The 12,827-nt window shown below is 45.1% G+C and overlaps 1 protein-coding gene across 1 annotated transcript; it reads right to left on the reverse strand.

The window, feature by feature from the left end:
• Nucleotides 1–1,655: 1,655 nt before the first annotated feature.
• Nucleotides 1,656–9,207, reverse strand: epyc (epiphycan; the record flags this gene model as incomplete). Its single annotated transcript, XM_083907019.1, has 7 exons — nt 1,656–1,826; nt 1,997–2,092; nt 2,208–2,410; nt 2,989–3,147; nt 3,357–3,488; nt 5,228–5,408; nt 9,016–9,207. 7 exons carry the CDS (start codon nt 9,205–9,207, stop codon nt 1,656–1,658), a joined length of 1,134 nt encoding a protein of 377 aa, XP_083763145.1.
• Between the last annotated feature and the right edge of the window lie 3,620 nt (nt 9,208–12,827).

The following is a 12,827-nucleotide window of genomic DNA, read 5'->3' on the forward strand; positions in this document are numbered from 1 at the left end:
TGCAGCCTCTGTAAGGACAGACCCTTGCCTTAATTACATTTAAAGTGATTATACACCTATGATGCGTTCCAGAGCCCATCCTAACAAATGGGATGTGGGACTTATCCTACCTGGATTGTACTAGCTCCTACTTCAAAGCGTTCCAGCAATTGAAGTCGAATGTTAGAAAACATGGACGATCGCAGGCGCTTTAGATTTATGTTTGAAGATGCATTTTGACTGCCGGCAATTCAGTCTACTTACATACACAAGCGAGCCGTATTTGTAGAAGCGATACATATCGATATGTAACGTCATGAGTATATTTTTACGGTAGAAAATACCAGTCGCCGCCATTATTCTCCGATGTCATTTTTTCTAGTTGGAGGTAGGATAAAGCCCCACGTCCAGCTGGTTTGGATGGGCTCTGGAACGCAGCATTACACAAACATATATTTGGCTCGTTAATTCACTGTATGCCAAGAAACCCCTAAGTTGTACACATTGGACCAATGCATTTCTTAACAGCATAGCACGTGCACCTATAAGTCGTCAATGAAAACGTTGAGCGTTTCAGAGAGGTCTTCAAAACAACTTTATTCACTTGTGGTTATTCCATACAGAGCACACAATTCCAAGCTATTGGCATTATTTTTTAACCCCATCCACAATCAAAACAGCCCCCCCCCTCCTCCCAAATCGAACAATAGTCCTTAGTTGTTTAGTTGGACTCTAGACAGAAAGAGTCTTTGGTTAAAGGCTATTGTATATGGTTAAAGCATCACTTCTTGAAATGTGATTTACCAAATATTACAGTTCATATAAAAAAAAAATTGTTTTCTTCAGAATATATATTTTTTTATATTACAGTACAGACTTTACAACAAATGACTTTATTTAAATGCTTCTTTTATTGCATTAGATATTCCATTGACCTCCCGTTAAGCTCCAGCTTCAACAGGTTTATGCCAGTAAATATTGAATTTTCCTAAAGTGTTAGAATTGTCGTTAAAATATTAATATAATTTTTTTTTTTTTATCCCATTTCATTTTTACAAAGAAAACAAAAAAAAACTCTTTTAAACAATATGACTTTGCCGGTCTTATTCAGACAATAAACAGAAACGTACATGTTTTGGAGGATTTTTTGTTTAATAAACTGGTTTCTCTGAATGCCACAGATTTCTTTGTCATGGAGTCGTGTTGTAGAACAACTAAGTTTTGGCAAAGTTCATGTGTGAATGTGTGTATTTATACGTGTGTGTAGAGTTGTTTTGTTGTTGTAGCGTGGTGGAGACGGTTTCAGTGTGTGCGGTTCAGAAGTCGGAAACAACAGGAAGAGCAAAGGAGCCTTAGCACGTGCGGTGTGTATGTGCTTGATGATCACCACACTCTGACTCCTAATTTACTTATTTGTGGGTGTTTTTTTCGAGGAAACACATTTCCACACAAACTTTGACCGACCTGAATTACACAACAGCAGCAGCACGAGTGACGGCTGAAAGATCTGCTGCTGGAATCGACTGAACAAAATAAACGGTTTACATGGTCCTGCGTGCGTGCGTGTGTGTGTGTGTGTGTGTGTGTGTGGTCTCTTGTGCCGATATGTACAAGGAGCGAGTGCACATGTGGTTGCATTGGTGCAAGATTGTGTAAGAGTGTGTCTGCGTTGGTGGTTAAATGAGATCCCCGATGGGTATGCGGGGCAGGCAGATGTAAGCCTGCGGGGTCCTGCTGAGGTTGATGGGGTTTCCGTCCAGACGGATGTCCTCCAGTGCGTTCCTGATGTAGTTGAAGTCTTTCAGATTGCAGAACGTGTCCTCGTGCATCATTTGAATATTGTTCCGCTGTGTGAGGAGACATGAGCAGAGGTCAACTCAGGATTGAAAAACCAAAAACCGCCATGCACTTTTACAAGTACCTGCAATTATGGATAGGGATTTAATCCCATGAATGCAAAGAACAAGCGTTTTATGAGGGGGTTCAAACGTGAGGCCAAAGCCAGGTGTTACTGCACCTGTAGGTGTAGGGATCGCAGGCTCTCTGGTTGAGGCACAGGGATGTAGTCCAGGTGGTTGTCTGTCAGGTAGAGGAACTGCAGGCTCGACATATCCTGGAAACAATGAAGAGAAAACGGAACGATAAACGCCACGCCTTAATTTCGAATTCTCAACACATTTTGAAGCTAAGCCGAGTATAAGATCATGCACAGGTACAGGTGCACATACTTTGAACGCCTCCCTGTGAAGGCCCTTGGTGCCAATGTTGTTGTGGCTGGCGTCGATCAGGGTCATGGTCTCCGGGAGGGCAGGCAACTGTGAGATGTGGTTCTCTCGGAGCACCAGCTCCTGCAGCTCGGGCAGACCAAAGAATGCTTTGTCGTCAACGCTCGTTATCCCGTTGGCAGTTAAGTCGATTCTCTTCAGCTTGTCTAGAAAGAAGCAGGAAGAACAACACTGCGAGACGCTCGATACCGACATTCATTCACGCCGACAGTCAGAGGAAAGGATGTGGATTGATGCTGTACACCAGGGGTTCACAAAGTTTTGATACCTGAGGGCCAATTTAGGAACCCAACATTGGACTGAGGGCTGCCAAAGGGAAAAAAAAGAAAAAAAACTGAAATAAATCGTAATAACTTGTAATAACTATGTCGTCCAAAATTTTAAAATTTTTGGGGAAAAAAATGTTTGGTCCAAAATTTGACAAAAACGTCAAACTATGTCGTCCCGAATTTGACAATTTTTTTCCTAAAAAATGTTGGTCCAAAATTTGACAAAAATGACACTATACTATGTCGTCCCAAATTTGAAAAAAATTTGGTCCAGAATTTGACAAAAACGTCATACTATACTATGTCATGACATAGTAAATACAGTTCTACAGTTTATTCGTTGTAATTCATTGCGGGCCGCCATTGGCTCACGGGCCGCACTTTGAGAACCAATGCTGTACACTAATCCCTTTGTCTAATATGCGTAAGTACTTTCATTCAAATGGGAAACATACTCATGGAGGCGAAGTCGGACTTGTTGATCTTGGTTATTCTGTTGTAACGCGCATAGAAGTGAGTGGTGTCTTTGGGCAGAGGTGGTACGCTGTCCAGCTTCAAGTCATCACAGTAGACTGAACCACCGAGGCACGTGCACAGCAAGCAAGTGGGCATACCTGTGACAATACATCCAAGAAGAAGAGAGAGCGTGAGGTGTGGGAAAATAGAAGGATACTGTGGAAAGTGTGGATACTAATCTGTGGAATAAGCCTCAACCCCTTTCAGAGCCTAAAAGGCAATGTCAGTTACACTCAGGATACCAAAACGGTACCGAGGTTTCACGCGACACCCCTCTGAAATCCGTCCCCTGTTCTTCTTCACTGACCTTGTCTGTCAACCACAGGCTCATCGGGCTCATCAGGTTCATCGGGTTCTGGCAATTCAGAGCTCACTGACCCTTCTACAGTGCCAGTACCCTCCTGAGGGGTTTCTGGTGTAGTCGGGATCAGCCCCTCCTCTTGTTAGAGACAAGACCAGGTGTTAAAAGAGACAGGTTAGATGAGCATGGACATGGAACAGGAAGTCTGGCAATCGGCGGGCCCCGCTGTTTGCCACAGAGACGAGTTAAATGCAGTACAGTATATTATCAGTTTCACACTGTTAATATATCATGTTTTAGTTGATGAATGAAAATGTCTGTTGAAAATATGGTTGTTAGAAAAGCACAAACACTTAATTCCAAATAGGTTTGACCGTTAAGAGTTTCAGTTGCCCCCATGAACCACAAAGTACATGTACTGACTAAAATGTTGACAATTCTGGACCCCACCCCTCCCCCATCCTGCTTAATACTGACCTTTATCAATGTCAGGGACCAGAATTACATCAGGCAACTCGGTGTCTCCTGAGCCTGAGATACCAGACGTACCAGAGGCTCCGGAGACATCTACAGAGACTCCACTATCACCTGAGGCCCCTGAGATTCCTGAAGCTCCTGAGAAATCCCCAGAAGCACCCGACGCCTCTTGAGGGATCGTGTCGGGAATGAGGGGCAGCTCCTCCTCTTGTTAGAGCCAAAGGGTCGGGTTAGATGACACAAAGTTAGGAGTTTATGGGGGTGAACGAGACAATCGACCAATTAAACAATCCCACTTTAGGTGAGACGGTATGTTAGAAAGACTGGACATAAGCAAAACAAACAAACAATGGCATTTAGTCACACAAATAAGCCGGATCAACATTTAACTACATTTAAAAAAGGATGCAGTTGAATGGGAATTTAAGAGGATAAATAAACACAAATCACAATTAGTTATTATTTCTGCTCAGTAAAGGTACTAACCTCCAGATAATAAAGTTATGCCAGAGTCCCCAGACTCACCAGAGGCCCCAGAGACCCCTAAGCTTCCGGAGGCCCCTGAGATCAAGAGATCTCCAGAGAACCCAGAGCCAGACTGGTCCCCAGACTCTCCAGAGCCTAGAGGGAGTTCAATGGAAATCCCAGAACCTCCAGAGCTTATTTCCCCAGAGGCTCCTGAACTTGCGGATCCCAGGGTATCCCCAGACCCGGAGAGACCTCCAGATCCCCAGAGATCCCCAGATATCAAGACATCCCCAGACAAGAACTCTCCAGATCCCCCAGAGCTAAACAGCTCCTCAGAGGCTCCAGAGATGAGGATAATGTCACCAGAACCCCCAGAACCCCCAGAGTACCCAGAGACCCCAGAGACCAGGAGATCTACTGAGCCTCCAGACCCTCCAGACCCAGAGACTCCAGAAGCTCCCGAAGCTCCAGACCCTATGGAACCCCCAAAATCCCCGGATACATGAAGAATGTCGATGGGCATCAGACGCAGCTCCACCTCTTGTTAGAGACAAGATTAGGTATTAATAAAAAGACAGACAAGAATGCAGTGGGTCATTAATCAGGCTTGGATTTCACAGTGATGATGGTTAAGTTCAGCAGAAGTGGACAACATTTAAACATTCAAAGCTATTTAAATGGAAGTCATGCACATGGAAATGATTTTTGTTGGGGATGCAGAAAATGAGTTATCAGGATAGATGATAGTGTTTGTTTTTTGTTTTGGAGGATTTTTGTTAATTATGGGTAATAATGCTGCTTTTACGAATCCATCAGCCCCAAGAAGAGCAAGATCAAACTGAGGTGAAGACGTGTGTGTGTGTGTGTGTGTGTGTGTGAAGTGGATTCATATTGATGGGTGTGCAGACCTAAATGTGTGTGCTTTTTCAGACCTTTTTGTGTGTCTGGGCCCATGAGAACCCCAGATCCCCCTGAACCCTGAGGGACGAGTTTGTGTTCTAGGGGCAACTCCTCCTCCTCCTCCTCCTCCGCTTCCTCTGCTTCCTGTTCCTCCAACGAGGCCTCGGGTACAGGATAACTATAATCAGGTGGGGCCAGTGTTCCAATCTCTATCTGAGGGAAAGACAGTAGCAGTGAGTCAAAATTGAACCTGGAAAAGAGATCCTGGATCCAAACGCAGCAAGACTTCTTCTTTCGGAAATAAAAAAAAACACCAACATTTTGTAAGCTCTGATATATGAGTTGTTATGATGAGTTGTTTTAGTCACAGTTTACCAATCAAGAATATACAGAGAACTGGCTCCTCATTAAACTGAATCTCAAGCTTGTGTAGTCCAAGCGCGACAGCAATTCACCAGACCGCTATTGGCATTAATGTTATTTTTAAAATTACAATCCTTCGTAGCTGCAAAAGGAACCCCTTGCAGATCACTGCAGAAAGCCAGCACATGCTGAAGTGCCCTCACACCTGGTCTATACGGGCAGCTCGTCATCGGGCCATTCATTGGAATCAGGTGTGCTATCGCAGGGGCAACGTCTAAAGCATGCAGGGCATTGGGTTTTTGGGTTCTTCCCAAATAACGTCAGTAGCAAGGATCCGTCCCCTCCACAAAATCGCAGCAAACCTCTTCCTTTTCTCCACCACTAGATGACAGCAAAGCGTTTAGGTTGAAGTCACCGAGGTCGAGACGGCAAAGACAAACTCAAGATGCTTGATCCACCACCACCACCACCGCACCAACCACAGTAGGTTCAGCACAACACATGGAGCCGTATGTGAAAGCATCAGACGGATAATGGAGAATGATTTAGTGTAATTTTTGAGTTTTCATATCACTTTGTTTACCCTTTAAATTGTACAACTCGGTCAAATAATCCATGCATAGTGCTTTGAGTTCCGTCATTAGAGGACTCAGGTATGCGTTTTCCTCTGTGATGTTTTTTGGTGCATGGTGAAGCCTGCAGTTCTGTCATTGTCCAGACGAGGGCAACGAACCTCCACACACTACCTCAGGTAATACCTGACACTTGCTCACGCCCAACAAGCCTGACTCAGCCTTGCAGAAAGGGAAAGGGAATGGTCCTTGTGGAACCAAGACACACATGGTAGCTGCAAGAATGCATATTTTAGTCTATATAGTCATTTTAGTTATATTTTAGGGTGTTTTTTTTTTTTTAGGTAAAAGTAAATGCTTAAATAAAGGCAAACTATGAAGAACCTCAGTGGGGAAAAGAACTGAATAGAAGAAGTAGTGCAAGAGGCATTAAATCTCGTAATGAAGAGATATTTAGCAGTGAATCTGACTTTTTAAAGCAGCGACATAGTTTGGGATGCAACAAGGTAGACCTTTGAAATGTGTTGTACAGAGTTAGCTCTCCCCTTCACCCCCCCCAACCCCCCCAAAGCAAACATTTAGCTGGCCACTAAAAATACAGAGAGAGAGAGAGAAAAACTCTGGAAAGAGCATGGGAATCCAGAGAGCAGAGGCAGAGATGCCGAACCCAAATTATGTTGTTGCTATATATATTACGGGCATGTCAATCATAAAATGGTACATTCTGAGAGTTAATTAGTGAGCTTTAGATAATGTGCCAGTCTGCAGATTGTGTTTCCACTCCTCCGCCTGCTCAGTTAAGCTAAGCTAAATGGCAGCAGCTATAGCTTCCCAGGCCATTTCCAACAAGTGGTACGGTTTGATTCAGTCCGGCATTGACCAAAGTACTCGATCCACTTTTTCGCCGCTCTTCCGCTGTCGGGTACTTGGCAAAGTGTCCTGGCACCCAACGAGTGGCGCTAGACACCATCGGCAACAAGCGGAGCGGAGGAAACGCCGATGGCCGCTTGTGTTTCTTTTTTAATGAATAATGAACGTCGGCATGCAACAACAGTGTGTTCACTGTGCCGCCGTTTCCACAACTTTGTCCAAGAAACTACTAACAATATTCAAGGGTACAATTTGCAGTGGACTAACCCTGAAGGTGCGAGAGAGGGAGAGAGAGAGAGAGAGAGAACACACCTCGATAAATCAAAGCCTTTGCAGAGGCTTTTGAAATGCAGCAGCAGCCTGAAGACAAGACACTTTGCATAATGCAACATCACAGACGAGCCTTCGAGCCTCGAGGAGAGACGCGCTAACAAAGAGCTGGAGGTGGAAAGGAAAGACTCTGCATTCCAGAGGCACGGAGTTCATCACCGCTTAATTCCCCCCCCGACGTCTATCCTGAAGATCTGCCGCCTGCATGTCGCAGACCAAACAAAAGTGATCGTTTACCCAAATTTGTGTTTATCAAGTGAAAGAGAGACGACGCTCGCTCTAATTATTGTTTCTCGTCCGTCACTTCCACGCTCGATCAACAGAGAGACGTAGCTGAAGCCATCCCCCCCCCCTGTAAGGCACGCCAACGTTCTCACAGCGAGCGCTCGTGTTGTAACGGCTGCGAACCTTTGCACGGCAGAATTCATGCGCTCCAATGTTGGCGCGAGGCCTACATCTGCTAAAGCTGCACTGGATTGTGGACGAGGTCTTAGATAACAGCAGTGGTGCGAGTACAATCCACATCGGGTTCAAGTTAAGTCAGCGGTGCAGAGGAAACATGTTGAAAGTCCCGCGTGGACGGTGCCAGCTGCTTATTTCCTTGTGCCACCTCGACTCCGTCGCTCGTTAATCGTAAATCTGGCAAGTTTCAGAACGCACTGCAGGTTTGGCACATCGGTCGGTCCTAATGAAAGTGTATTTAAGGCACTTTTCTGAATCAACTTTTCTAGAAGCCACTTTTTTTTGATGCATCAATCCTGTTTGATTCCATGGATGAAAGTTAGACTAGTCCAGGGTCAACATGGTGGCTGGCTATGGTCTGAATCAGAAATATATTTAGTAGGTAAAGCTATAAAGCAAACTTTGTCCCTTTTTTCTCACCTCGATTTAAAATTTAAAACCATGCAGTTCACCATTATCACAGAGCCACAGGTGGCATCTGTGAAACCTGGAAAGAAATCTAGATTTTGGATGAATTTTGTGTGGTTTGGAAAGTTGACGTTTAATTAGTTCATCGCAGATGGTCTTTTTCAACTTGGGTTTAAGTTCTTGCCCATGGACACATCAGCATGTAGACTAAAATACCCAGGTGGAACCCTAACCCACTCTACCCACGGAGTAACAGCTATCTGTTTTAAGTATATTTACTCCGCCCTTTTTGCTCTGTTTTTGGTGTCCACCATCCATTCACCATTCGACATAGTCACCTGGTTTCCTCCTGAAGCCAACCAGGAAGTTAAAATATATAGAATTGCCACCAGAGGTGGGTGACTCTCTTGGTTGCAAGAATAAGTCTGTTTGAATGGAAAAAAAACCCTAACCCAAGTACCGCACCGTATCATCACTCAGGTATGCTAAGGGAAGGGTACGGAAGAATGGAATAGTTAGGTATTGGTTATTTTGGTACTGTTCCTATTGGAAATGCAAAAAAATTACGTAGCTCTCTGTACCAAACTGAACTGGACTGTTATATGAATTTGTGTTTGCAAATCCCCAACATGATGCTAGCCAAATTGCAAATCTTGAGGCCTCAAAATGGGAGTTCTGATCCCATGACCAGTTGCCACTTGGATGTGACAGACATAAATATCAACGTGCCATTAGCCTTGTAAGCAAAAATAAATTCACTGTAAATCACTGATAAAAAAAAACCCAAACGGTTTTGGATCTGTGCATTTTCTTACCTGAGGATCATCAATTGTCAGCCCATCTTCGTAGTCGTACATATCCGGGTTCTCCACGTTTAAATTGTCTAGATCCACGTCGTAGTTGGCGCCGTCGTACGAGTCCAGGTCCACTTGTCGGGAAAATCTGGGGCTGGCCACCACTGCTTTCAGGACCAGGAGTCCCAACATGAGCCGCACGAGCATCCTCATCGTCCACCTGGACACGCACAGTTACTTGTTATTTGTTGTTCTGGTAAAGGAAATGTTTATTTTGCTCCTCTAAACTGGTGTGCTGTTAGAACTGAAGTAATTCCATAGTTCCACAGCGTGTAGGTGCCTTTTAAAAAGGACATGTCTCGAAAATCTCTATACATATACTGCTATAGACCAGGCCTTGACTTTGCTGTCACGTCATAAAGGTCAGTGAATTCATTACTGAGGTGCAGACAGCTCGAGAGATCACAATATGAAAGCCTCTTGCCTCACACAGCCAGATGCTCACGGCTCCAGGACGTGGCCATCTTAGCTTAACTCTATCCTGTGTCCTAAGGGACCATGGGACCATGTTTCAGTGGTGGTTTTTGGATTTTAAATAACAGATCTCCTTGGGTTAGGGTTAGAATTAGGGTTAGTCTTTGGTCGTGGCTTCTGAAAAGGCTTTGGCAGAATTGTGTAGCTCTATTCTTGGGACAAAATGTTCCCAAGAATGATGGTACAGGTTCTCAGTCATCCAGGTCATAGTCTTCTTCTGCAGTTGGCTGGAGGCAACTCAACTCAAGCAAGTCCAGTCGCCTACAGCCAACGACGGAAGAACGCCCTGAAATAAGTGGGCTTTTTTAGTTTGTGTGTAAAAGAAATACTTGAATGGAGGCACAGAAAAGCTTTTAGGGAGTCACACTTCCATATGTCGTCTGGAAACCCTGCTGAAAGTGCGGATGGTGCAGACGAGAGGAGGCATGTGGGAAAGCCAACATTCCTGCACTCAGGACAGCAGCAGCAAAATGCTGGACCTTCTTATTCTCGTTTAGTAACGTGGACTTTTGATCCACCAAATGCTGATTTTCTTTAAAAAAAACGTGGTCAAAATGTGTTTCTCCTTCTCGTAGCGCTTAATGACGTCGTTCATAAATGCGATTAAGTGTATTTAATGACCGCGCGATAAGCGTCTTTCACGTTAGACTTGGGAAATCGATCACGTTGCCGTGAGGAATGCTCTCGCACGTTAGTGGCAGGTGTAGTCGCAGACGCTGAGTCCTCTAGGCCTGGGCAGAGAAATGGAGAGCGAGGGAAGGAGGTGATAGATAGAGGTGGACAAGATGTTGGCCCTCAGGGTTAGATGGAGCGAGTGAGGCAAAGAGCAAGGGAGCGAAGGAGAGAGAGAGAGAGAGAGAGAGAGAGAGACAGGTTTTCCTCAGCTCGCTCGACCCCTTGCCCCCTTCACAGAGGGGCTTTATGAGGCCCGGCCGCTGCATGTCTCAGCACTCAAACTCCAAATTCCACCGAGGTTTGTGGACAGGATGGCAGTGAGTTACTGCTGCAAGGAAACGCTTCATTCAGTGCGAGTGACACACACACACACACACACACACACACACACACACACACTGAGACACATCCTCTCACAGACACACACTGTGTCTCAGCACACGTATCTTTTCAGAAACCTCTGCAGCTATTTTAGGACGATAAAACCCACATCGGCCGCGAGTTATTCACTTAACCTCTGTCATCTGTTCTGATACGCATATTTGATATATATGTTATTTTTGATTCAGAATTACAAAATGGGCCGCGTCGGTTTGGTCGGCGTCGCCACTGAAACTGACTTTCTGTCACGAGGCTATGGAATCCAGCATGGCTATACTGAATTGAAGGACTGTGGTAAAGACAGAGGTGTGCTTCATTCGGTCCATCACAGTGTGCAGTGTGTGTGTGTGTGTGTGTGTGTGTGTGTGTGTGTGTTTGTATGTGAGCGTAGCCTCTCGACTACCTCTGTGTTATGTTTGGCTCCGTGTTGGGCATTCCTGTCCTGATATCCAGCGATTTTCTACCTTTTCACGTAGAGCATAACTTCGACAAACATCCGAACATTTGCATCACAAAGAGGCCTCATTCATTAAAAAACAGGTGACAATATTAGTTTGGGTAAAAATAAAATATGTAATATATCATTTTAGACAGATTGTGCCAAAAAAAAGTGGTTCGTAGTAAGGTTTTCACCAATTTTGCCCTAAATTTGAAGACAGCATTTGGAGCAAAATTGGTCAAAAAACCCCAAAAAATGCAACATAAAGTCATTGTCATCAAATCTAACAATCACCTGTCGGACACTCGTCGGACACCTGACTCACATCTAACAACAACAGTCGACCATCTCTCAATCACCAAAATGAGTGAATAAATGACAACAGGGACGTCGTGATTACAAGAAAATTAGCAGCGACAGCGCTAAAAAATTAATTAGCCAACAGCTTCCAGTGCAAAGCCGGAGAAGCAGTATTCTTACAGGGGGCTCTTTGAGCTCGCATAATTCTCGCCTAATTCTCTCTGAAGCAGAGTGAAGATAGCTCCAGGAACACTTACCTCTGTCTCCTGCTTTCCCGAATGGTCCCGTCAGCCGTGATGGAGATGCTGAGGGCTCCGGGACTTGGCCAATGGTGAGGGGTCGCACAGGGTGCCTTGAAGAGGGAGGGTATGTGTGTGAAGTGTGTGAAAGGTGTATGTGTGTGTGTGTGTGTGTGTGTGTGTGTGTGTGTGTGTGTGTGTGTGTGTGTAGGTCCGCGTGCTCTGGCAGACCTGAGTGCCCTGCCGTTTATGTGTGAAGGTAGGGCACTGGAGACTGATTGGACCTGAGCAGATTGCTTTTGGTCACTGGGAGTGCACCCCAGCCTGCACTGTGTGCACCCAGCATGCACGGCCCTGTCAAACACACACACACACACACACACACAGACGAACACAGACACCCCCCCCCCACCCACACCCAACCACCAGCGACTTACTAACCTTTAAATCCCCTACAAGAGTATCCTTTATTTTTTTTATTTAAGATTGAGTGTGGCTCAATCAGCTTGGGATATTTGTAAGGCTTTTCCTGGTGTGAAACTTTGGCATGTGCTGCTTTCATGTATGGGGGGGGGGGGGGGGGGGGAATCCATTGGGGCCCTTGAACACAATGGGATCTCTGTGAGGAGCCTATGTTAGCATGGTGCTGAGAGGAAGTCCCAGCTTGGAGGAAGGCCTCTGGTGCCCTCCCTCTTGGTTGGAGCTGCTCCCTCTCTGCACCATCACTTGTTGAACTGCAGGTCTGCATTCAGATTCAATAACTCCTGAGATCTAGCAATGAGACAGTCGCTTATAAGTGTCCACTGATAAAACGGTTGAAATAGGACAGACAGGAAGCCCGTGGCTAACTTCACTGTGTAAAGTGGGTCACGTTTGGGCCCCAAACAACTGGATCTGCCCACCTCTCCCCTCTCACTCCTGTGGTAACTTTAAACCCTTTGATGAGTGACGGGAAAGAAACTGGCCAAAATTGTCCTGCACCTGCCACATAAGCTGGGATTTATAGTTTTGCCCTGAATGCCTTGACGCAATGAATGATACCCACTGTGTATGACAGTCTGAGAATTCAGTTGGTATTATTACACCAGCAGAAACAGATTATGTCTGGCCTTAGGGAGTGGAACAAATGGGTTAGGGTCACAGACAACATTTTTTGGGGTTAGGGTTAGAATAAATATTCTATGGGATATTTATGTGTTTTGTGTTGGAGATGCAAACAAGACACAAGCACACGTTGTTATTTTCTGAAATTTTATTCAAATTGA

Source organism: Microchirus variegatus (assembly GCF_963457635.1).
Source record: "Microchirus variegatus genome assembly, chromosome: 20".
In the NCBI taxonomy this organism is placed as follows: domain Eukaryota; kingdom Metazoa; phylum Chordata; class Actinopteri; order Pleuronectiformes; family Soleidae; genus Microchirus; species Microchirus variegatus.